This window comes from Oncorhynchus nerka, linkage group LG23, assembly GCF_034236695.1.
Source record: "Oncorhynchus nerka isolate Pitt River linkage group LG23, Oner_Uvic_2.0, whole genome shotgun sequence".
Lineage (NCBI taxonomy): Eukaryota > Metazoa > Chordata > Actinopteri > Salmoniformes > Salmonidae > Oncorhynchus > Oncorhynchus nerka.
This window is the reverse complement of record NC_088418.1, coordinates 21,898,817-21,923,495: the sequence shown is the minus strand read 5'-3', so window position 1 is coordinate 21,923,495 and position 24,679 is coordinate 21,898,817. Positions and strand designations below refer to the sequence as shown.

Below are 24,679 nucleotides of genomic sequence, written 5' to 3'. Positions count from 1 at the left end.
CACCACTGGCCTACATCCAGCCATCCACATGAGTTCCTGTAGCACCACTGGCCTACATCCAGTCATCCACATGAGTTCCTGTAGCACCACTGGCCTACATCCAGTCATCCACATGAGTTCCTGTAGCACCACTGGCCTACATACAGCCATCCACATGAGTTCCTGTAGCACCACTGGCCTACATACAGCCATCCACATGAGTTCCTGTAGCACCACTGGCCTACATCCAGCCATCCACATGAGTTCCTGTAGCACCACTGGCCTACATACAGCCATCCACATGAGTTCCTGTAGCACCACTGGCCTACATACAGCCATCCACATGAGTTTCTGTAGCACCACTGGCCTACATACAGCCATCCACATGAGTTCCTGTAGCACCACTGGCCTACAAACAGCCATCCACATGAGTTCCTGTAGCACCACTGGCCTACAAACTGCCATCCACATGAGTTCCTGCAGCACCACTGGCCTACATACAGCCATTCACATGAGTTCCTGCGGCAACACTGGCCTACATACAGCCATCCACATGAGTTCCTGCGGCACCACATACAGCTCATTCATATTTTATGTGCACAGATTTCCTCTCTCTCATCTGGGGATGCTGCTTCTGTCGCTCTCTAATGGTGCACACTATGTTATATCTGGGGAAGCAACTTTCCCGTAAGGAAAAACTGAGCATAGCACATATGAAAACAGGTATCCTTGATATTACAGAGTATATTGCCCCATCTTTTTAGCTCCTCTGCATGGGAGCTATTAGGTTACATGTCCCCACTTCCCCCGGGTTGTGTTACTCAATTTCTCTTTCTTTCTCCCTCTCTCTCTTTCTCTGTCTCTCTCTCTTTATTTATCTCTCTCCATCCTCAGCTCTCCCCGACAGACAAGAGTTTGGAGTTTGACAGAGATTTCCGTGTCCGGCACTATGCAGGGAATGTGGTGTAAGTAACCGCTGCGGTGGTGTACTGTAGGGAACCACTCTCGGCTAAAAGTCACTGTGGCGGCAGTAGGGAGTTCACTATGTTCTCTTAATACCCTAATCAGTACAACAGCGTGAGATCATCCAACACTATCAACCAAATCACAAGCTTTGTATGCTACAGTGTGCCAACCATCCTCAGTGCCTGCTTGCCTGTCCAGCCCAGCAGCTCTAGCTAACTCCCCATAGTTAACATATTATATGGCTTTAAAGATGAGACCATTATAATAACCATGTACTCTGCCTCCTGCAGCGTAGCCTAATTGGTTCAGGGAGCACTCAAACTTCAGACTCTCTGCATCCCAAATGGCACCCTATTCCCTAGATAGTGCACTACCTTTCACCAGGGCCCATACTGTAGGTCTCTGGTCAATAGGTTCTGGCCAAAAGGAGTGCACTATATAGGGAATAGGGTGCTATTTGAGATGCAGGCTGATACTGTAGAGTAAGGGGTGTAATGGGCCAGTTTCCCCTGGGTCTTACTGAGTAACACAGATGGCTCCTACTCTTCCACTGTCTCAGACTGGTAACAGAGGATTTGTTCTCTAATTCTTCTGTGATTCATCCATTTTAATCGTTTCTGAGTAGGGTTTAGGAGACGCTGTTGTCATTTGTAAGCACCGTCTTCGGTGATGCAAGTTTTAAGACGGTCTTAGTGTCAGAAAAAGATGATCAAGAGGTTTGTGTGTGTGTGTGTGTGTGTGTGCACTTTTGTATTTGCACAGGTACTCGGTGGTTGGCTTCATCGACAAGAACAAGGACACTCTCTTCCAGGACTTCAAAAGGCTACTGTACAACAGGTGAGACTCAACACACACCTGCTTTCCCCTCTCCTCTCCTCCTATTCCCCTCACATGACACCGCAGTAGCCTTCAATTAACAGAACAACAGCACCTACAATGATGAACTGATAAACAATCTTCTCCTGTCTCTTTTCCTCTCGTCCTCTATCTTTTAATTTATTTATTTTATTTCACCTTTATTTAACCAGGAAGGCAAGTTGAGAACAAGTTCTCATTTACAATTGCGACCTGGCCAAGATAAAGCAAAGCAGTTCGGCACATACAACAACACAGAGTTACACATGGAGTAAAACAAACATACAGTCAATAATACAGTAGAAATATAAGTCTATATACAATGTGAGCAAATGAGGTGAGATAAGGGAGGTAAAGGCAAAACAAAGGCCATGGTGGCAAAGTAAATACAATATAGCAAGTAAAACACTGGAATGGTAAATTTGCAGTGGAATAATGTGCAAAGTAGAGATAAAAATAATGGGGTGCAAAGGAGCAAAATAAATAAATAAATACAGTAGGGGGGAAGGTAGTTGTTTGGGCTAAATTATAGATGGGCTATGTACAGGTGCAGTAATCTGTGAGCTGCTCTGACAGCTGGTGCTTAAAGCTAGTGAGGGAGATTAGTGTTTCCAGTTTCAGAGATTTTTGTAGTTCTTTCCAGTCATTGGCAGCAGAGAACTGGAAGGAGAGGTGGCCAAAGGAAGAATTGGTTTTGGGGGTGACCAGAGAGATATATGTGCTGGAGCGCGTGCTACAGGTGGGTGCTGCTATGGTGACCAGGGAGCTGAGATAAGGGGGGACTTTACCAAGCAGGGTCTTGTAGATGACCTGGAGCCAGTGAGTTTAGCGATGAGTATGAAGCGAGGGCCAGCCAACGAGAGCGTACAGGTCGCAGTGGTGGGTAGTATATGGGGCTTTGGTGACAAAACGGATTGCACTGTGATAGACTGCATCCAATTTTTTGAGTAGGGTATTGGAGGCTATTTTGTAAATGACATCGCCGAAGTCGAGGATCGGTAGGATGGTCAGTTTTACGAGGGTATGTTTGGCAGCATGAGTGAAGGATGCTTTGTTGCGAAATAGGAAGCCAATTCTAGATTTAACTTTGGATTGGAGATGTTTGATGTGAGTCTGGAAGGAGAGTTTACAGTCTAACCAGACACCTAGGTATTTGTAGTTGTCCACATATTCTAAGTCAGAACCGTCCAGAGTAGTGATGTTGGACGGGCGGGCAGGTGCAGGCAGTGATCGGTTGAAGAGCATGCATTTAGTTTTACTTGTATTTAAGAGCAATTGGAGGCCACGTAAGGAGAGTTGTATGGCATTGAAGCTTGTCTGGAGGGTCCTTAAGAAGGGCCAGAAGTATACAGAATGGTGTCGTCTGCGTAGAGGTGGATCAGAGACTCACCAGCAGCAAGAGCGACATCATTGCTGTATACAGAGAAGAGAGTCGGTCCAAGAATTGAACCCTGTGGCGCCCCCATAGAGACTGCCAGAGGCCCGGACAACAGGCCCTCCGATTTGACACACTGAACTCTATCAGAGAAGTAGTTGGTGAACCAGGCGAGGCAATCATTTGAGAAACCAAGGCTATCGAGTCTGCCGATGAGGATGTGGTGATTGACAGAGTTGAAAGCCTTGGCCAGGTCAATGAATACGGCTGCACAGTATTGTTTCTTATCGATGTCTATTAAGATATCGTTTAGGACCTTGTGCGTGGCTGAGGTGCACCCATGACCAGCTCTGAAACCAGATTGCATAGCGGAGAAGGTATGGTGGGATTCGAAATGGTCAGTAATCTGTTTGTTGACTTGGCTTTCGAAGACCTTAGAAAGGCAGGGTAGGATAGAAATAGGTCTGTAGCAGTTTGGGTCAAGAGTGTCCCCCCCCGTTGAAGAGGGGGATGACCGCAGCTGCTTTCCAATCTTTGAGAATCTCAGATGACATAAAAGAGAGGTTGAACAAGCTAGTAATAGGGGTTGCAACAATTTTGACAGATAATTTTAGAAAGAAAGGGTCCAGATTGTCTAGCCCGGCTGATTTGTAGGGGTCCAGATTTTTCAGCTCTTTCAGAACATCAGCTGACTAGATTTGGGAGAAGGAGAAATGGGGAAAGCTTGGGTAAGTTGTTGTGGGGGTGCAGTGCTGTTGACCGGGGTAGGGGAAGCCAGGTGGAAAGCATGGCCAGCCGTAGAAAAATGCTTATTGAAATTCTCAATTATAGTGGATTTATCAGTGGTGACAGTGTTTCCTATCCTCAGTGCTGTGGGCAGCTGGGAGGAGGTGTTCTTATTCTCCATGGACTTTACAGTGTCCCAGAACTTTTTGGAGGTTGTGTTGCAGGAAGCAAATTTATACTTGAAAAAGCTAGCCTTGGCTTTTCTAACTGCCTGTGTATATTGATTTCTAGTTTCCCTGAAAAGCTGCATATCACGGGGGCTGTTCAATGCTAATGCAGAACGCCATAGGATGTTTTTGTGTTGGTTAAGGGCAGTGAGGTCTGGAGAGAACCAAGGGCTATATCTGTTCCTGGTTCTACATTTCTTGAATGGGGTCTGCTTATTTAAGATGTTGAGGAAGGCATTTAAAAAAAATAACCAGACATCCTCTACTGACGGGATGAGATCAATATCCTTCCAGGATACCCCGGCCAGGTCAATTAGAAAGGCCTGCTCGCTGAAGTGTTTCAGGGAGCGTTTGATAGTGATGAATGGAGGTCGTTTGACCGCTGACCCATTACAGATGCAGGCAATGAGGCAGTGATCGCTGAGATCTTGGTTGAAAACAGCAGACGTGTATTTAGAGGGCAGGTTGGTTAGGATGATATCTATGAGGGTGACTTTGGGGTGGTACCTGGTAGGTTCATTGATAATTTGTGTGAGATTGAGGGCATCAAGCTTAGATTGTAACATGGCTGGGGTGTTAAGCATGTCCCAGTTTAGGTCACCTAGTAGCACGAGATCTGAAGATAGATGGTGGCCAATCAGTTCACATATGGTGTCCAGAGCACAGCTGGGGGCAGAGGGTGGTCTATAGCAGGCGGCAACGGTGAGAGACTTGTTTTTAGAGAGGTGGATTTATAAGAGTAGAAGTTCAAATTGTTTGGGTACAGACCTGGATAGTAGGACAGAACTCTGCAGGCTATCTTTGCAGTAGATTGCAAAACTGCCCCCTTTGGCCGTTCTATCTTGTCTGAAAATGTTGTAGTAAGGGATGGAGATTTCAGAATTTTTGGTGGTCTTTCTAAGCCAGGATTCAGATACGGCTAGAACATCCGGGTTGGCAGAGTGTGCTAAAGCAGTGAATTAAAAAAACTTAGGGAAGAGGCTTCTAATGTTAACATGCATGAAACCAAGGCTATTACTGTTACAGAAGTCATCAAAAGAGAGCCCCTGGGGAATAGGAGTGGAGCTAGGCACTGCAGGGCCTGGATTCACCTCTCCATCACCAGAGGAACAGAGGACGAGTAGGATAAGGGTACGGCTAAACGCTATGAGAATTGGTCGTCTAGAACGTCCGGAACAGAGAGTAAAAGGAGACTTCTGGGGGCCATAAAATAGCTTCAAGGTATAATGTACAGACAAAGGTATGGTAGGATGTGAATACAGTGGAGGTAAACCTAGGTATTGAGTGATGAGAAAGATATGGAAACATCATTGAAACCAAGTGATGTCATCGCATGTGTGGGTGGTGCAACTGAAAGGTTGGATAAGGTATAGTGAGCAGGGCTAGAGGCTGTACAGTGAAATAAGCCAATAAACACTAACCAGAGCAGCAATGGAGAAGGCATATTGACATTAAGGAGTGACATGCTTAGTCGAGTCATCATAAGGGTCCAGTGAGTGGTGAGGTTGGTTGGGGTAACGGCGATTCAGACAGCTAGCCGGGCCATCGGTAGCAAGCGGGCATAGGAGGGAGGTCTGTTTTTAGCCACCTCGTGCGTTTCCGTCAGTAGATTAGTGGGGTACCGTGTGGTAGAGGGGATCAATCCAATTGGCAAAATAGATATAGTTATTGTGACCCAAGATAAACTGTCCGATAGGCCTATTCAGATAGCAGCCGATAAGACAGCTAATGATTAGCGGGCCGCAGATGGGCGTTCAGGTAACGTTGCGACGGAGGGGCCAGTTGGATAACTCCCTCGGGCAGATAATGTCGGTAGTCCAGTCGTGAAGGCCCGGTGGGGCTCCGCATCCGCAGTAAAACGGGTCCGGATAGGTGATTGTAGCCCAGGAGTGGCTGATGGAACTCTTCAGCTGGCTCCGGAATAATTGATGTTTGCTCCAGGATCGGCGTAAGCCAATAGTCACACGGATAGCAGCTAGCTAGCTGCGATATCCAGATGTAAATGTCCAGAGCTTGTGGTAGAAATTCGGGGATATGGAGAGAGAAAAAAGGTCCGGTATGTTCTGGTCTGAGTCGCGTTGTACAAAACTGCCGATAGCTTTTCGAGCTAAAGGATAGCTGATGACCACAAACCGTGGTTAGCTGAATCTCTGTTCTGAATCTCTGAAGCTGAATCTCTGTTCCTCTCTCTCCGTAGCTCCAACCCAGTGCTGAAAGTGATGTGGCCGGAGGGCAAGCTGAAGATCACTGAGGTCACCAAACGACCCCTAACGGCCGCTACCCTCTTTAAGAACTCCATGATCGCATTGGTGGAGAACCTGGCTTGCAAGGTGAGGGGCGCGGCCACCGCCGGGCAACTATTTCATTGGCCAACAACTTCCAATTTTTGTTTGTACTACTGACTTGGCTGGTGTGTGTGTATTTCAACGTCTAAAGTGGTTTTCTTTCCTCAGCTCCTCTCCTCCAAAATTACACAAATGTGAACTCACAGGATAGGTGAAAAAACATGTTGGCTATCCTACACGAATGAGCTTTCCCGTTTGCCGTTCTTCCACAACAGTGTAGATAATAGATAGAAGACCAGTGGGTAAAGCCATGTCAGACTATTGACTTGTTGTCAGTGTTCAGTGCCACTTTCTGACGAACCCCATAGTAGCCAATGATGTGTTACCTTACTGTGGCGTGTGTGTGTAGGAGCCGTACTACGTGCGCTGCATCAAGCCCAACGACGTCAAGTCGCCCCTGCTGTTCGAGCACGAGCGTTGTCGCCACCAGGTCGAGTACCTAGGCCTACTGGAGAACGTCCGTGTGCGCCGCGCCGGATTCGCCAACCGCCAGGAGTACCCCCGCTTCCTCCAGAGGTATGAGCTTCCACCCCATCTCCCGGGTAGAAGTAGAATCAGGGCTGTATTCAAAAAGCTTCTCAGAGTTGTACTGATTTTACGATCAAGTCTCTCCTGTCCATGTAATCTTATTCATTATGATCTAAAAGTTGTGATCCTGATCCTAGATCAGCAGTCTTACTGTGAGAGCAACATTTTCATAGTGCTAAAAAATACATGATAATATGTGTGATTTCATTGCAAGATGTTCTTACATCTGTGTTTATAACTGGGCTGGAACAAGAGCCTGAACAAGATGCCCACCCCTGCATAAGATCATTGGCTAGGGGCAACGTCATCCTCCCTACCTACCTCATCCTTATCTTGTTACTTCCTGCTGTCCGATATTAAGGTGTTGTTTAGCCAATGTCCCAGACAATTGATTTGATACTTCCCCACCAACACAATGTTCCTGTGCCCTTGACTAGGAACAGCCGTGTAACAGAGTGGATTTATTTAATGAATTTCCTTTTCATCGAATTCAGTCGACGCACTGCAATTCAGTGGGGAAAACAAGCTCTGTGACCCTCCCTTCTTCCTGCCTCTGTTTTCAATCCATTCACCAGTATAGACTGAACATTCCCAACCATGTTTCTCTACCATGATGCTATGATATTATTTTGTGTACAACAGTTCTCCTACTAACACCAACTCGTGAATTAACCAGGCCTGGGCTTGAGTTTGATCAAGCAGAATCCAGTCAGTACTGGACTAGGTCATAGAGATCTGTGCAGAGGAGAGAGGAGGATGGGCTTTGCATCATCACATCACCTTGCGTCTCTGTTCCAGAGCTAGATCGGGCGCTAAGCGACAGCAGTGATGTCACTGAGGTGGCAGCAAGTCTCTTACATCAGATGAGATGTTGCATAATAAATTCGGACACTTTTCTCTAAAAGTGTGTTATCTGGGAAACAGAAACAGGTTTATATTGTGTGCAAAATGAGGATTTTTCGAGGATTTATTTTGGACTCTTGGCAGTCAAGACTGACCAAATGTTTAATTAGGAATTGGTCCAAACTGCACTGTCACACACAAGCTCCAAATGATGAAAACACAAACACACACACAAACACACACACACTCTCTTAACTGTTAATCCCTTTCCCTAATTCATTCACAGCTGTCTCGATCTCCCACTCCCCTGCCCTTCCTCGGTCAAATTATACTAAACATAAATTTAAATGCAGCATGAAACAATTTCAACGATTTTACTGAGTTACAGTTCATATAAGGAAATAAGTCAATTCAAATAAATGAATTAGGCCCTAATCTATGTATTTCAAATGACTGGGCAGGGGTGCAGCCATGAGGCCTGGGAGGGCCTCACCCACTTAGGAGCAAGGCCCAGCCAATCAGAAGTAGTTTTTCCCCACAAAACGGCTTTATTCCAGACAGAAAACCACAGTTTCATCAGCTGTCCGGGTGGCTGGTCTCAGATGATCCCGCAGGTGAAGAAGCCTGATGTGGAGGTCCTGGGCTGCAGGTGAAGAAGCCTGATGTGGAGGTCCTGGGTTGGCGTGGTTACAAGTGGTCTGCGGTTGTGAGGCCGGTTGGGCGTACTTATGGTAGAGAAATGTACATTCATTTCTCTGGCTTCAGCTATGGTGGACATTCCCGCTTTCAGCATGCCAATTGCACACTCCCTCAACTTGAGACATCTGTGGCATTGTGTTCTGTGACAAAACTGCACATTTTTTGTGGCCTCAAGGTGCACCTGTGTAATGATCATGCTGTTTAATCAGCTTCTTCACCTGTCAGGTGGATGGATTATCTTGGCAAAGGAGAAATACTCACTAACAGGGCTGTCAACAAATTTGTACACACAATTTGAGAGAAATAAGCTTTTTTTTGTGCGTTTGGAACATTTCTGGGATCTTTTATTTCAGCTTATGAAACATGGGACCAACACTTTACATGTTGAGTTTATACTTTTTTTCAGTATAGATTAGGTAATAGTTGTGATAGTTAACAGTGATCATTTTGCACACTTCTCCTCTAACTATCCCACTCACTCATTTCATTCACTGGAAATTGCTATAATTTGGTATTACATCATACCTTAGCAGTAAAATGCCATGATTTTTTTTGTCTGGCCTGCTAACCTCTCTTGGAAGTCAAATAATATCTTATCACAGTGTCCTGTAGTAGTTACAAATCATTCTGTATTTTGCTGGGCAGTTTTTCTGTTGTTCAGGTTTCATAAAAGAAGCAAACACCATTAGGAATTTAAGTCCTAGTCATTCAGCTGATGCTTTTGACATGCATTTAACACACTGTATACCGTGTTTATGACCCATGCAGGAATTAAACCAATAAATGGCATTGTACACCCCGTGCTCTGACCACTGAGCAATCAGAACCACTCTGGTTTGCGATCGTGCTTACGTATTTTGATGTCCACTGATATTGGACTCCTTTCCCCTCGGCCTCCATTCCACCCCTTCAGGTACAAGATGATCTCGGAGTTCACGTGGCCCAATCACGACCTCCCATCGGAAAAAGAGGCGGTAAAGAAGCTGTTGCAGGGCTGCGGCTTCGAGCAGGACGTGGCGTACGGCAAGACGAAGGTGTTCATCCGCACGCCACGCACCCTCTTCTGCCTGGAGGAGCAGAGGACCGAAATGGTTGGGAGAATCGTTCTCTTCCTTCAGAAGGTCAGTGTCAATCTCGTCACATTTGACCTTTGGCCTGGTCTCCATCGCAACGGCCCTAGGTCGAGTGCAAACATTGTATAGGTGTTACCTCTACAGGTACATTTATTATTATAAATGAATACAAATACGTTTTAAGACAAAAATACGCTACAAATTCAATAGCGGACACTTTAATATTCAATATCACATTGTCAGGGAGCCTGATTGTTGGTCAAAGCTACCTAAAAATCCAGTGACCTCGTTCTCTTGTGTCCTCATTTAAATTCACTCTCCTTCCTTCTCATGTGAGTAACAAACTCCCGAGACTGGAACGACTCAGCACTTGATATGCCACTGCCGCTAGGCGCCGAGATATTTTCAGAGCCTAAAATAATGTTGTATTATTATAGCGTTGGCTTTCTCTCTCTTCCTCTCTGGGTTTCATCTGCCCACGCCGACCCAGCTCAGTAAATGATCTGGAGGAGAGAAGAGGGGTCCACACATCCGCACTGCAGACTTCTGCGACGCCGCTAGCAACTCATGCACACTAAAAGAACAAGCCAACTGTGAAAACAGAATCGAAATGTTCCCTATACTCCTATTCAACCTTTATCAGCGACTCCCTCTCTTAGTTGGAATATATCACCACAGCTCCTGAGATGCTGATACCCACATGTATCAATATAAACCATTAGCTAATGTACTGTAGCTGTAGGGGAAATCCATTTAGTACGAGACCCTTTTATCACAGTTGTTATGACGTTGATACAGACCGGAGCGTAATCCGTTATTGTTTTATTACAGCCAATTCTCCATAAATGTTCTCTGTTATGTGATTGGATTGGGGACATGGATGTTGGATTTTCTATATGCTTTCCTCCGTTGATTGGTTGGTAGTGGGCCCTACACACCCACTAAGACAGCCTAGGACTGTACAAGGCTTCTGTATAGATGGGGGGGGGGGGGTTGTTGTTGTAGAATGTTGCGCTGTCAATTTGCTGTGAAATCTAGCTGAGCATCTCTAAAGGTAATGCCTTCTCTGTACAGAGCTCCAAAACGTCCATTTCTCAGCGCCTGTCTATCTGTTCTATTTTGTTTTTCCTTTTCCCAGTTTGGGATTTGAACGCCTATTTTGGGAGCCATCTATATGTTTGGTGTTCTGGTAGAATAAAGATTGACGGCTATACATTTACCTAGCCTGTTAATGCTACTCAAATCCCTAGGAGTACATTCCTTCACGTTCAAAACTTTGATTCAGTCAGCTCTCTCAGAGGACTGTGCTGCGATCTAACTGCCCACAGACATCAAAGGCTTAAACCAACCAAATGGCTTCAATCTGGGATCGATTGTTTGACCTCTGTATTGATCTACAAGGACCTGGTTGGGCTGCCCAACAGACGAGCTCGCCTCGTGCTCCTGTTTTCCTACCTCAAAGGATGTTGTCACTTTGATAACCAAGTACAAACACCAGAGAGAACTCCCGGCGTTCTACCAAAACAAACATCACACAAAAGAGAGGTTTAGGGTGGAAGGAATCATGTAGGGGCTCTGCCAGACAATAAGAACAGAAGTTCTTTGTCAATGGACATTGCTCACACCTACGCAGGTACACACACACTCATGCACCACCCTCCAGATATAAGCAAAATAGACTGCTATTTTACTCTATTTGTTCCCTGCTCAGCTCACTCAGCTCATCCTCTGTGCGACGCAATCCCCTTATCAGCAGCTGGCACACCAATGTGCCTTATGCCAATCCGCCCCACCATGCCAGGGGTGGCAGAACCCATGCCAGTATCTCAAGCGCTCTTCCCCTCCCCCCCATACGAGCCTCCTTCCCCAGACAAACACAAGTGCTTGTCAGTGACTGCACTCCACATAAGCAGTGAGAGGTCCTATATATAGAACCTGACAATTAGGTTTGAGGTACCCTTCTCCATGCCTGGTTCTGGAGTACACAATGCACCTTTCTCCTTACCACCCCGTCATCCCCTCGTTACAGCCTCGTTACGTGAGCCTCATCCCCTGAAGAGGGCGGGGGAAGAGAGAGAGGGACTCTCTCCCAGTCTCATTTCACGCTACCTTTCGCTCCGTCGTTCCTCGGGTTCCGCCCAGTTCTCCCGAGCCCCCTTCTAAGCCGTTCCACTCCGGCTCTCCTCTGCTTCCCAAGCCAGCGGATAGAACCCTGGCTCCGCTGAATCCACCGTCACGGCTATCAACTCTGCCCTCCCCGCTGACTGACTGAGTGCACTACATCCCACTATCAATGGCCTGTATCTGCTCCACTGCCCACTTCCTAGTGTGGACTGTGCGGGCAGTTGAGCACACAAGTCCCCATCCAACCCGCAGTCAGAACCTTATCCTCAGAAAGGGCCGATTAGTCCCAATCTGAACCAACCTAAAGGGGATTAAATACTACAATCCAACACAAATGCAGAGACTTTATAAATGATTCATGAGCTTCTACCCTTTTTTTTAAATGAATATTTCATACATTTAAGCCCAGCCATCCACATCAGTTTCTGTCAGGGCATTTCTTTTAGCTGAGATGACAGAGAGTCAGTCCCCTGTGTATAAGGAACTGGGCATTAATCGCTATTGAAAGCATTACATGTATCTGAGCGGCTGAGGTTTTTATCAGTGAGGCTGTAGGCTAGGATAGGCTAGCGTTAGCCTAGCGTAAGCCCTAGCACGCTGTCTGTCTGCCTACTGGGCCTGAACTGATCCCCTTCTATCCACACGCCTCAGCACTATGTAACCTGATCCTAATTGGTCTCATGTAGGCATTGTTGCAGCGGTGTGTATGGTGTTCTACTACTTATGGTAGATTTACACCTGCTGACTGCAAAACACCTAGCTACCTCCAAAATGGGCAATCTGACAGAAATATATGCAAGATACATTCTGCAATATGAACAACTCTTCAATGATCATTTCAGTTAGTGACGTAGGCCCATTTCATTTTTGAATAATGCAGTTTTGAAATGCCTCATGAGCTGAGAACGACTGTCTAACCTCATTATAACACAATATGAGGTTGTTTTACTCCAAGGTTTGTCGACAATGTCTTTGTTTTTTATTTTTTTTTATTTTACCTTTATTTAACTAGGCAAGTCAGTTAAGAACAAATTCTTATTTTCAATGACGGCCTAGGAACAGTGGGTTAACTGCCTGTTCAGGGGCAGAACGACAGATTTGTACCTTGTCAGCTCAGGGGTTTGAACTTGCAACCTTCCGGTACTAGTCCAACGCTCTAACCACTAGCCTACCCTGCCGCCCGAACAACACCAAGTAGTATTGATTTTTATCATGCATTTGGGGCTCCAAAAATAGGTTCACCTCAGACCATTACAGCATTGAGTATTCACAAGGTTCTCGCACAGTGAAGAGCAAGAAGCTACTAAAGATCATGTGATTAGTATCATCATATAGCCTACACCCTTCAGTGACATACACTACCGTTCAAAGGTTTGAGGTCACTTAGAAATGTCCTTGTCCATTTAAAATAACATCAAATTGATCAGAAATACAGTGGAGACATTGTTAATGTTGTAAATGACTATTGTAGCTGGAAACAACAGATTTTTCATGGAAACTCTACATAAGCGTACAGAGGCCCATTATCAGCAACCAACACTCCTGTGTTACAATGGCACGTTGTGTTAGCTAATCCAAGTTTATAATTTTAAAAGGCTAATTGATCATTAGAAAACCCTTTTGCAATTATGTTAGCACAGCTGAAAACAGTTGTCCTGATTAAAGAAGCAATAAAACTGGCATTCTTTAGACTAGTTGAGTATCTGGAGCATCAGCATTTGTGGGTTCGATTACAGGCTCAAAATGTCCAGAAACAAAGAACTTCCTTCTGGAACTCATCAGTCTATTCTTGTCCTGAGAAAGGCCAGCATCCCGGAGTCGCCTCTTCGCTGTTGCCATTGAGACTGGTGTTTTGCGGGTACTATTTAATGAATCTGCCAGTTGAGGACTTGTGAGGCGTCTGTTTCTCAAACTAGACACTTTAATGTACTTGTCCTCTTGCTCAGTTGTGCATCGGGGCCACACCTCTTTCTATTCTGGTTAGAGCTGATTTGCGCTGTTCTGTTCTCTCGCTGGCTGCACTCTGTCTCACTGGCAGTCTCTTTGGCTTCCGCTCCTGACAGTTCGTCTTCTTGGCTTGAAATGATGTAAACATAAGCCATTAATGCTCATATAAAGCAGATGTCGTAATTCGTACACAGGTGTATTAGGCCTACCTGCATTCTTGTTCTTCAGTTCCTCCACCTGGCTCTCACTGACTGTCAGTCTGGCCTCCAAGGCCGTATTGTCTGTCTTCAGTTCGTCTACTTCTTTCGAAGTGATTCTCTGCTCCACTGTAAGGCCCTCACTGGCTGTCAGTCTGGCCTCCAAGGCCGTATTGTCTGTCTTCAGTTCGTCTACTTCTTTCGTAGTGATTCTCTGCTCCACTGTAAGGCCCTCACTAGCTGTCAGTCTGGCCTCCAAGGCCGTATTGTCTGTCTTCAGTTCGTCTACTTCTTTCGTAGTGATTCTCTGCTCCACTGTAAGGCCCTCACTGGCTGTCAGTCTGGCCTCCAAGGCCGTATTGTCTGTCTTCAGTTCGTCTACTTCTTTCGAAGTGATTCTCTGCTCCACTGTAAGGCCCTCACTAGCTGTCAGTCTGGCCTCCAAGGCCGTATTGTCTGTCTTCAGTTCGTCTACTTCTTTTGTAGTGATTCTCTGCTCCACTGTAAGGCCCTCACTGGCTGTCAGTCTGGCCTCCAAGGCCGTATTGTCTGTCTTCAGTTCGTCTACTTCTTTCGAAGTGATTCTCTGCTCCACTGTAAGGCCCTCACTGGCTGTCAGTCTGGCCTCCAAGGCCGTATTGTCTTCAGTTCGTCTACTTCTTTCGTAGTGATTCTCTGCTCCACTGTAAGGCCCTCACTGGCTGTCAGTCTGGCCTCCAAGGCCGTATTGTCTTCAGTTCGTCTACTTCTTTCGTAGTGATTCTCTGCTCCACTGTAAGGCCCTCACTGGCTGCCACTCTGGCCTCCGTGTACCTCAGCTTCTCTCTCTGCTCCACCACCATGTCTCTCAGCTCTTTCACCTCATTCCAGATGTCAGGTGTGGTTGTGTGTTCGTCGGTCGCACCCACGGCCTCCGTCCCTCGGCTCTGCATCAGAACTTCGCTCAGTCTGCTCTCTCTCCCTGCGCCGTGACCCTGTTGAGCTTTGTCTCTGACCCCTCCACTCTCTCCCTGAGGCCATGCCACAGACAGACAGAAGAACAGCAAACCCTAACAGAGTTACAGCACCCCTCAGTCTGAAACGATGCCTTTTAAGATACAATTTGGCTTATGAGGGTCAGCTCCCCTTATACGTACACATTTTAGTTAGAACAACATCACATCGATGCAAATGTTGCTACTAAAGTCTAGGACATTTGATAACGTACGTGTTTGTAAGACGTAAGAAGTCAGCAACTGTTGTTTAGTAAATAATCCCCCAATGCCTCGTCAGGTTGGAGCCATGTTGTTTCTCTTGTTGTCATTCCTTTTGTCAGTGACTTTTGCTTCGCTTAGGGAGATACTGCACATGCATCCTCTGTTATTAAGGAAGACTTTGATGATGAAGAAGTGTGTCTAGATTGTACCGGAGTATTTTATCCCTCTTGTCTCTCGGAGCTCAGCTGCGTTCTCCTTTTGTGTTCTTTCATGCTGTTTGTTCTGTTCTGTGCTGTCAACTAGCGCCGTGACAGTTTGATTATTCTCTTTTGCTGCAACTTCTCATTGCACCGACAACTTCCCACTTCCCACTGTTGAACAATCAAGGCACCGCTGTTTCCTTTGAATTCATAATTACATACTTATTTGATATTTTACAATGCAAACCGAATTAATACCGGCTCATGTTTTATTGCAAAAAAATCCTTGAGTTGGTCATGTAATTGATTAGTTGTAGGCTATTTTGAGTATAGTTATTCACGCTCGGATTCACCGCACTAGCAACAAGATACAGTATTGCCAGGCGTTCCACATTCAAAACAATCCACTGACCTGACGCGTCCCCCTGACAGTGGAAGGATATGGATAGACGGGGCTCTCACCATGGCAACCAAGGTTTGGCTCCCAGCCTTTCCTCTGAGATGACCTTCATTTAAAATGTTCCCCGACTCCTCATAGAATCCCCCCTTGCTTTCTATCCTCTGGCATGTCTGTTCATGTACAATAAGGTATGATCTACTTGTCTGGATTTCTAATTGACGGACCGGATACAAGCGATCATTTCTGATGGTTTCTTTGATTCAGTTAGTGATTTTAGCGTCTGACCGTCGGTCATTGGAGGCAACACAAATTATTTATATCAAAATTCGTATCAGTATCCGTAGCTAGCCTGTTTCCTCATCACTTCAGTTCCAGTATTCCCATTGTTAAAAATCCTTTGTCACACAGTACATGAGCCCAATGATGGAACATGGTGATCATGTATAGAGGATGTCAGTCTAATGAGGGTTTCAGAGCAAGCCTGCTGCCTTGAGCATGTGGCGATGCTGTTGCTGTTCACCCGAGCGCTGGATTGATTTATGCTAATACCCGTTGGCCCAGTGTCTCACCCAGTGTCCCTGGTGATTGCCTGCGGTCAGAGTGTGTGTGTGTGGTGCCCTTGTTAAATTGTGTCACACACTCCGCTTGATGCCGTCTCCACCCACCTTGGTGTCGAGCATGTCACTGGAAAACCAGCCTGGTGTCCCCAGAGGACAAAGAAATAGTGGCGCTCAGCATTGGATTGTAGTCGAGTGTGTCGCCCCGCCTGCCCAAATTGACTAGGTTATCCATCTTTCCATGTTTGATTAGTTTTGTGGATGACATAAAAGGATATTTTGTTTAGCATGTTTGGTCAGAGACTATGAATGGTATATGGATATTCAGTAAGCCTAAAGCAGTTGCATCGCTTAGTACACCAAGCCTATATATCTCTACGTTTACATGAAGATATATATCTCTCAAACCCCCTACACATCCAGCCATTGTCATGGTACGTGATTTGTGCCGGCCGGCCTCTCTCTACCCAGCATGCATTTCAAAGCGCCCCAATAAAGCCTTACCAATCTGTCCCACATTGTCTGGCCAAGACACCCCCAATTTGGCTTTGACGAGCTCTTAAATCTGGTGCCCCAAAGCCAGGGCAGCGTGTGGCTAGTACGACCCAATGTTGAAGGGAGGATGGAGGGAGTCTGTAAAAAGCTGATCAGATGGCTTTATTGGAGAAGACGGAGGTCCGGCCGTGTTATTGGCCTGATTTACACACGTTCCCCTGGGTGTCGTCCTCTCCTCTCCCCACCTTCCTACTCATGATCATCCCACACTGTCTGCCCCTCCTTTGTTTAAGCACAGCCAAGCAGTGGGGTGTGTGTGTGTTGGGCAGGCGGGCGGTCCACCTAAATCCATGGTGAATACACACATCCCGCCGTTTACCTGTTGTATATTTTAGTCGGCTTAAGATAATTCAGATAGATTTAGATGACGTTAGGCCTTATCCAATGTAGCTGTTGCTCTTCCTGTAACCGGGCTTCTTACTTTTAGCTCAGGACATTCGCATTGAAATGTATGTTTATACAAAGGGCTTGGCAACCACTGCCACAGTTGTATCATAATATGTGACTACAGTATTTTGTGGTTACAGTATTTTGTCACTTAGATAACATTTCTCATGTCTGCCCATATGGAATGTTTAGGTAGAGATGTACTGTATGAAATCAGCTTGCGAGGTTCTTCTAACTCGAGAGCTTCTTTTGACACGCAGTCATCCCACCATCTCTCTGCTCACAATCCCAGTCTTTGTTTAAAATCAAAGTGAAGAAGGTCATTGAGGGTCCAATAGCCCTACAGTATATTGCTCACAATCAGTTTAAAGTGGCAATATTTATCCAAATTCACATAGAAATGTTTTGTTAAAGAAGTGTCATTCTCATTGAAAGCAAGTCTAAGAAGCGGTAGAGCTGTTATATGTGCACTATTTCTATGCTTTCCGTTCTTGAGTTTAGTTTTTGCGTCTTTTACTTTCGGTTTTGTACATCAGCTGAAAATACAATATTTTTGCTAAATGAAAATATATTTCACAGCGGTTTAGATGGCACAATGATTCTCTACACTATACTATAAGCTTTACAATATTGCTTATTGTTTCACATAAACTGAAATTAGGCAAACTATTAGAATTTTAGCAAACAGGAAATGGTGGAGAAATGTCTGCATATTGCACCTTTAAGCATATTCTGTGAATCTCAACCCAAGACCATAATACACTCGGGTCCCTTAAGAAATATCTTTAATTCTCCATCTCCATTTTAATATGTTGTATTATAATATCTTATCTCAATGCTGTTCGCCTTAAACAGACTTAATTTCTCCAAACATTTGATCAGATCTGAATTAGAATGTGTTTTTTTCTAACACTGTTAGCTAGTGGGGACCATCTATGAGTTGGATTCCATTCATTTATTCACCTCATCATCATCCTTGTCACGTGGGAGGATAGTAACAGGCCCGTCTGTATTCATTATTGCACACTGTAGTAAAACATTTTGCAATGGAAAACGAAAATGAGGGTTTCTTATTGGACAAGTTCAGTTAGTCCCTCCCGGTTTTCAGTATTTTTTTTCTTCTGTTTGCTGCCTAATAAATACAGCCCATGGGTAGATGGGACCGATGAATATGAATCACTCTGATCTCTCTCGTCCCTCCTTATTTCTGAGTCACCTAGGGCAGCAAGGTGGGGGACTGGGGGAGTGTGAGGCACATGGGCAGAAAATAGTTGTATTTTGTAGTTTATTTTTAAATAGCAACATTCAAATCTCAAGGTAGTCGAATATCTTTTTTTGTTCAAATAAAAACAACTATTTTCTTTGATTTTCAAATACAGGTCTCAGAAAACCAAGTCATATTTGAAAGTATTTTGAATACCTCTCAGAAAACCATATAACATTTGAAGGTATTTTGAATACCTCTCAGAAAACCATATAATATTTGAAGGTAATTTTGAATACCTCTCAGAAAACCATATAACATTTGAAGGTATTTTGAATACCTCTCAGAAAACCATATAACATTTGAAGGTATTTTGAATACCTCTCAGAAAACCATATAATATTTGAAGGTATTTGAAAATATGCAAGTTATTTGAAAACAAAACAAATGTGATGACTGCCAAATATTTGATGAAAAGCCAAAAACTACAACAGTTAGTTGAATTAGTTTATATATATGATCATTAGCACATGGTTTGGAGGGCTCTTGGATATTCATCTTAATATTGCCTATAGCCTATAATTAAATACATGAAGGACATGGATTCACTTCAACATTAGAGTACAGTGCATTCGGAAAGTATTCAGACCCCTTCCCTTTTCCACATTTTGTTATGTTCCAGCCTTATTCTATAATGGATTAAATAAATAAAAAATCCTCATTAATCTACACACAATACCCCATAATGACAAATGAGTTGCTTTCTCTGATATGTGTCCGGTTTTAAAAGGTAGTTACTTTCTGAATTCTGTATTCACAAAGTTTTGAAAAGTAGTCACTTTCCAAGATCTGTATTCAAATAGTTTAGAAAAGTAATGTTTTTTTGTGAATCTGTATTCAATTATACTGAACAAAAATATAAACGCAACATGCAACAATTTCAAAGATTTTACTGAGTTAAAAGTTCATACAAGGAAAGTCTATTGAAATAAATAAATGAGGCCATAATCTAGGGATTTCACATGACTGGGAATACAGATATGCATCCCAAACATGCTCAATGGGTGACATGTCAGAGTATGCAGACCATGCATGAACTTGAACATTTTCAGCTTCCTGGAATTTTGCACAGATCGTTGCGACATGGGGCCATGCATTATCATGCTGAAACATGAGGTGATGGCGGCGGATGAATGGCCAAATAATATCAAATAATGGGCCTCGGGATCTCGTGATAGTATATCTGTGCATTCAAATTGCCATCGATAAAATGCAATTGTTTTCGTTGTCCGTAGCTTATGCCTGCCCATACCATAATCCCACCACGACTATGGGGCACTCTGTTCACAGTGTTAACATCAGCAAATCGCTCACCCATATGACAGTTGTGAGGCTGGTTGGACATACTGACAATTTTATTTAAATGAGCGTTGGAGGCGGCTTATGGTAGAGAAATTAACATTAAATTCTCTGGCAACAGCTCTGGGGGACATTCCTGTAGTCAGCATGCCAATTGCACACTTCCTCGAAACTTGAGACATCTGTGGCATTGTGTTATGTGACAAAACTGTAAATTGTAAAGTTGTAAAAAAAAATTTTTTTAAATGTCCCCAGCACAAGGTGCACCTTTTTAATGATCATGCTGTTTAATCAGCTTCTTGATATGCCACACCTGTCAGATGGATGGATTATCTTGGTAAAGGAGAAATGCTCACTAATAGGGAGGTAAACAAATGTGTTAACAATTGTTTAATTTTTTGTGAGTATGGAACATTTCTGGGATCTTTTCTTTCAGCTCATGAAACATGAGTTTATGTTTTTGTTCAGTGTAGTTTCTGACATTCTAGTGTGCATTATTTCTCTGTAATGCACAGAAATAACTAATGGCTATGAAGTTCATTCTTTCATGTTTGAGCAGCCTGGGTACCAGCCTTTTTAGCTGACATTCCACTCTTTGCCACTCCTGTCATTTGTCAAAGGATAGCTATGAGGGATTTGATGAGGTGGTGGGGTGGGGTGGGGTGGGGGGTTATGCCGGCTCTTTTCGGTAATAGTCCAACATGCAAGCTGCTCAGATTTACAGCTACTAACTTGAACGTGAAATGTAATTATGTTAATCTTTGTTTTTGCTTTCTTGCTTGAGCTCATAAAAAAACGTACATTCAAGTTAGTGTCTGCATTCTTTTCAATAAAGGTCCAACATACATGCTGTTCAGATTTACAACAGCTAACTTCAATTTGACATTTTAATCATGTGAATCTTTGTTCTGGCTTTCTTGCTTGAGTTCATTAAAACATACACAAAATCTAGTTTATGTATCTAAAATATATAGAGAGAAAAAAGTATTCCTTTATATACATTTTACAGGTATTATATTTAGTTTGTTTCATACTCTAGACCTACATCCTGTTCACGTAAAAGTTGTTATTGGGTGGTATCAATAAAGTTTATTCATTTCCACTGTATGAACCTCTCCATCCCCTTCTCTCTCTTCGGTCCTGTTCACCAGGTATGGCGCGGTACCATAGCCAGGATGCGTTACCGGCGCATGCGTGCCGCCGCCATCATTCTACGGGCCTACCGGCGCTTCAAAGTCAAGTCTTACATCAAAGACGTCAACCGCAAATTCAAAAACGTGCGCTCCATGAAGGACCACGGCAAGCACGTCAAGTGGCCCACGCCGCCCAAAGTCTTGAGGAGGTTTGAAGAGGCGCTGCGGAGCTTCTACAACAGGTTAACAAACAGCACACACACACAAGGTTGTAATATGACTTGTCTCACCTCTGTTCAGACAGAACATCAACCCTTGAACGCAATGCACTGTAAGCCCTTCCATCAGTATATCATCAGTGTGGTAAGAATTCTGTGGAGTGCCATAACCAGGGGTGCTGATTTAAACTCCAACCGGTTTCCTTTGAAGGTGCTTACCCATGTTTCCTCCAGCCTCAGCTCTGTGGTAGACATTGATTTTCCCCCATCAAAGCCTCATTCAATACTTTCATCTGGAGAAAGTGAAATTCCACACGTAAATCCCCGAAAGTACAGTTTCAAGGCAGGATGTTTCTTGTCAGAGAGTGTGCAGCCCCCCAAGAAATCACTGTTCTACAATATCATCACGTCAGAAATAGCCAATCATGTTGTCAAGGCTATAGATTCTACTGTATCAGAGTCGATATCTTGGCTCCATGGCTATTCCTGTGGGTGTTTCCATGCTGCTTTAGGTGGTGGGCGTGGATGCTGATCAAAGACATGACTCCAGAGGAGAAGCTGCGGATCAGAGCTAAGGGGGCCACCCTGGAGGCCCTCAAGGACCAGAGACCCGACCTGGGGCTGCAGAGGACCTGGGAGGGCAACTACCTGGTGAGTTGAACTGGCTGGGGGGGGTTCTGACACTGTAGCTCTGATGTGTGTGATTTTATTGTTTTATTTGAATGTAGTTGTAAATGTGTGTGTGCGCCGTGTGTATTGTTGGAACTAAAATACAATGGAAAGAGGTTTGTCTTTGTAGAGTTGATGATCTTCATGACAGTCTTTGTCTGTGTGTCTCTGTCTGCCTGCCTGCCTGCCTGCCTGCCTGCCTGCCTGCCTGCCTGCCTGCCTGTCTGTCTGCCTGTCTGCCTGCCTGTCTGTCTGCCTGTCTGTCTGTCTGTGTCTGTCTGTCTGTCTGTGTGTGTCTGTGTGTTCAGAAACGAGACAGTCCTGACACAGCGTCCTCCTTCACCTTGGTGTCCAATGAGCTGCAGCGTAAGGACAAGTTCATGAGAGTTCTCTTCTCCTGCAACGTGCGCAAGGTACGTAGATGCAGACGCGGACCCGCACCCACACACACACAATAGAGATTCCGATCACATCTCACACACACACACACACACACACACACACACACACACACACACACACACACACACTCACCTAACTGTCTCTGAGTTTAGCCAACTCCCAGTGCTGTGTGTCTCCTGTGGGGGCAACTGATGAGGACCTTTGTGTTTCTCAGATCAACCGTTTCCACAAGGCAGAGGACCGAGCCGTCCTCATCACAGACCGCCACCTGTACAAGATGGACCCCCTGAAGCAGTACAAACCCATGAAGAGCATCCCCCTCTACAACGTAGGATCATCTCCCCTGTGTTCTTAACGTGCTGGGTTTGATGGGGATCTTACTAGCTGCTGCTCCAAACAGCATAATGGATCTCTCTAAATGATTCTCAATTGATAATTAATAACAGCACGGTTTGAGGAGGAGGAGAAAATGGAACCCTATGTTGAGATAATGGAATAATTGTCTTTCCCATGTCCTGGTAGACTTCCATTGAAAAAAGGTTAGATGGGATTTTGTTTCGTTTTAAATTGTCTCTTATTATGCTATATACGGAGACTGTTATTTGTAGCTAAGGCAACAGCGTTTAAATGTGCAACTCTCCCAATCCTTTCTCCCTGCTGCATTCATGTTATGTTAAAAACATTCTCACTGATTGGTGGACTATGAGGCACACAAAGACTATGAGCCTTGTTTCCATGGTGAGAATGGTTGTTTTTTAGATTCACAGCAGTGCGTCCCTGTTTTTACCCAAAACACCCTGGCTTTTTATCAGAACTCGTTTATGTAACCTACACCCGCATTTAAACCTCTGTCCTCGTTCCACGTACGAGTCAAAGTGCGCGGCAAAGTATAATCTCTGGTATTACAGAACAGGCAGATACTAACAGTGTGGGGGGGGGGGGGGGGGTGAGAGAGAGGGAGGGAGGATAGAAATGTATAAAAAGGTCATCCGTCTGACCAGATATTCCCTCCATGTGCTGTTGTCATAAGTGAGGAATGAGCTGAGGCGACCGATAGCAACTATGACAAGGAACCACAGTGTTCAATCTGGAGAAACTGTCAGGAAAGAATTATAGGATGGACACCCCGGTCCTATCGCTGCATCTGTAATGGAAATGGAAAAGCAGGGCTAGGAGGAGAATGGGGTTGGCTGAAGGGCTATTCGCTATTGTTTACACACACACACACACACACGCATGAGATCCTGGAGAGAGAAAGTGTGTGTGCTGGACACACGGCTGAAGCTTCAGTATTGTTAAATGGAACAGACTGGGAGACATAAGAAGACTACTCGGAGGGGTAGAAAATGATGGTACCCACAATACTTACAGTATAGAACATTGTGTACAGCTACAGTACCAGTCTGCGTTTGAGCCAATCAGTTGTGTTGTGACAAGGTATCGGTGGTATACAGAAGATTTGGTAAAAGAACAAGTCCATATTATGGCAAGAATAGCTCAAATAAGCAAAGCGAAATGACAGTCAATCATTACTTTAAGACATGAAGGTCAGTCAATCCGGAAGGTTTCTTCAAGTGCGGTCGCACATACTGAATGTATGACGAAATACTCCATTATTCTGAATGTCATCTATAGGAGCTAGAGAGCTGGTCAAGGTGAGAGAGTAGGTTGGAATGGAGACGTATGGTTGCTAGGGGAGCCAGCGAGGCATGACGAGGAACCGTCGATTACTTGAAGGTCAGATGGAGGGGAAAGGCCTGTAGATTAGCGAGCTAGCTGGGTTGCTGCCACGCTAAATCTTGGCTGCCCTTGTGTTTATTTCCTGCCCCTGCAGGAACCAGAGGCAATTGTGCATCCCAAATGGCACCCTATTCCCTGTAGTTCATAGGGCTCTGGACGAAAGTAGTCCGCCATGTGGGGAATAGGGTGCGACTTGAGACGCATCCACTAGGAGATGGATAGCTCCCCATACGTCCATGCTACTGAGGAGTCATGGCTGTCTACCTCCGATTTATAGGTCAATTAACCACCACCTTGCGGTGCATACAGCGATCGTTAGTGTGTTAACTGTTGTGCCCTTGAAAAAAAAAAAAAACTAAGTCGTAAAAATAAAACAAATATCCGTTGTACATCCCTCTCTACCTCCCTCCATCCCTCTTTTTCCCAACACATTCCCTTTGCTTCCTGCCATCTTCCTCCCTCTCCCTCTCCGGCCGTTGCTCTCTCCCTCCGCCGTTGTCATGCCAACTTCCCAGGAGACGGGGTTGTCATGACGACCGTGCGGGAGGGCAGATCAGCTGATGTCTGGTGTCGTTCAGGCATGTGCACAAATCGCCTGGCTGCTACATGTGCTCCGCTTTCCAATAGAGGTTATTTGTCTTTCCTCTCACTCTATTTCACTCTATCTTTCCATCTCTCCAAACACAACCTCTTGGTCACATAGACAAAATGTTGCTGTTTTAAACTAATTTCCTGCAATTTTACACATTTTGCCATGGCTTATACATGTTCTTAG

General features: G+C 44.8%; 1 protein-coding gene across 1 annotated transcript in view; it reads left to right on the top strand.

The window, feature by feature from the left end:
• Positions 1–24,679, top strand: part of LOC115106464 (unconventional myosin-Id-like) — a 117,159-nt gene that overhangs the window by 67,196 nt on the left and 25,284 nt on the right. Inside the window, exons 12-20 of the mRNA XM_029629231.2 lie at positions 874–944; positions 1,708–1,782; positions 6,326–6,458; positions 6,823–6,989; positions 9,457–9,664; positions 20,894–21,117; positions 21,606–21,744; positions 22,071–22,175; positions 22,379–22,492. Coding sequence (XP_029485091.1) covers positions 874–944; positions 1,708–1,782; positions 6,326–6,458; positions 6,823–6,989; positions 9,457–9,664; positions 20,894–21,117; positions 21,606–21,744; positions 22,071–22,175; positions 22,379–22,492 — 1,236 coding nt within the window. The remainder of the gene's footprint in view (positions 1–873; positions 945–1,707; positions 1,783–6,325; positions 6,459–6,822; positions 6,990–9,456; positions 9,665–20,893; positions 21,118–21,605; positions 21,745–22,070; positions 22,176–22,378; positions 22,493–24,679) is intronic.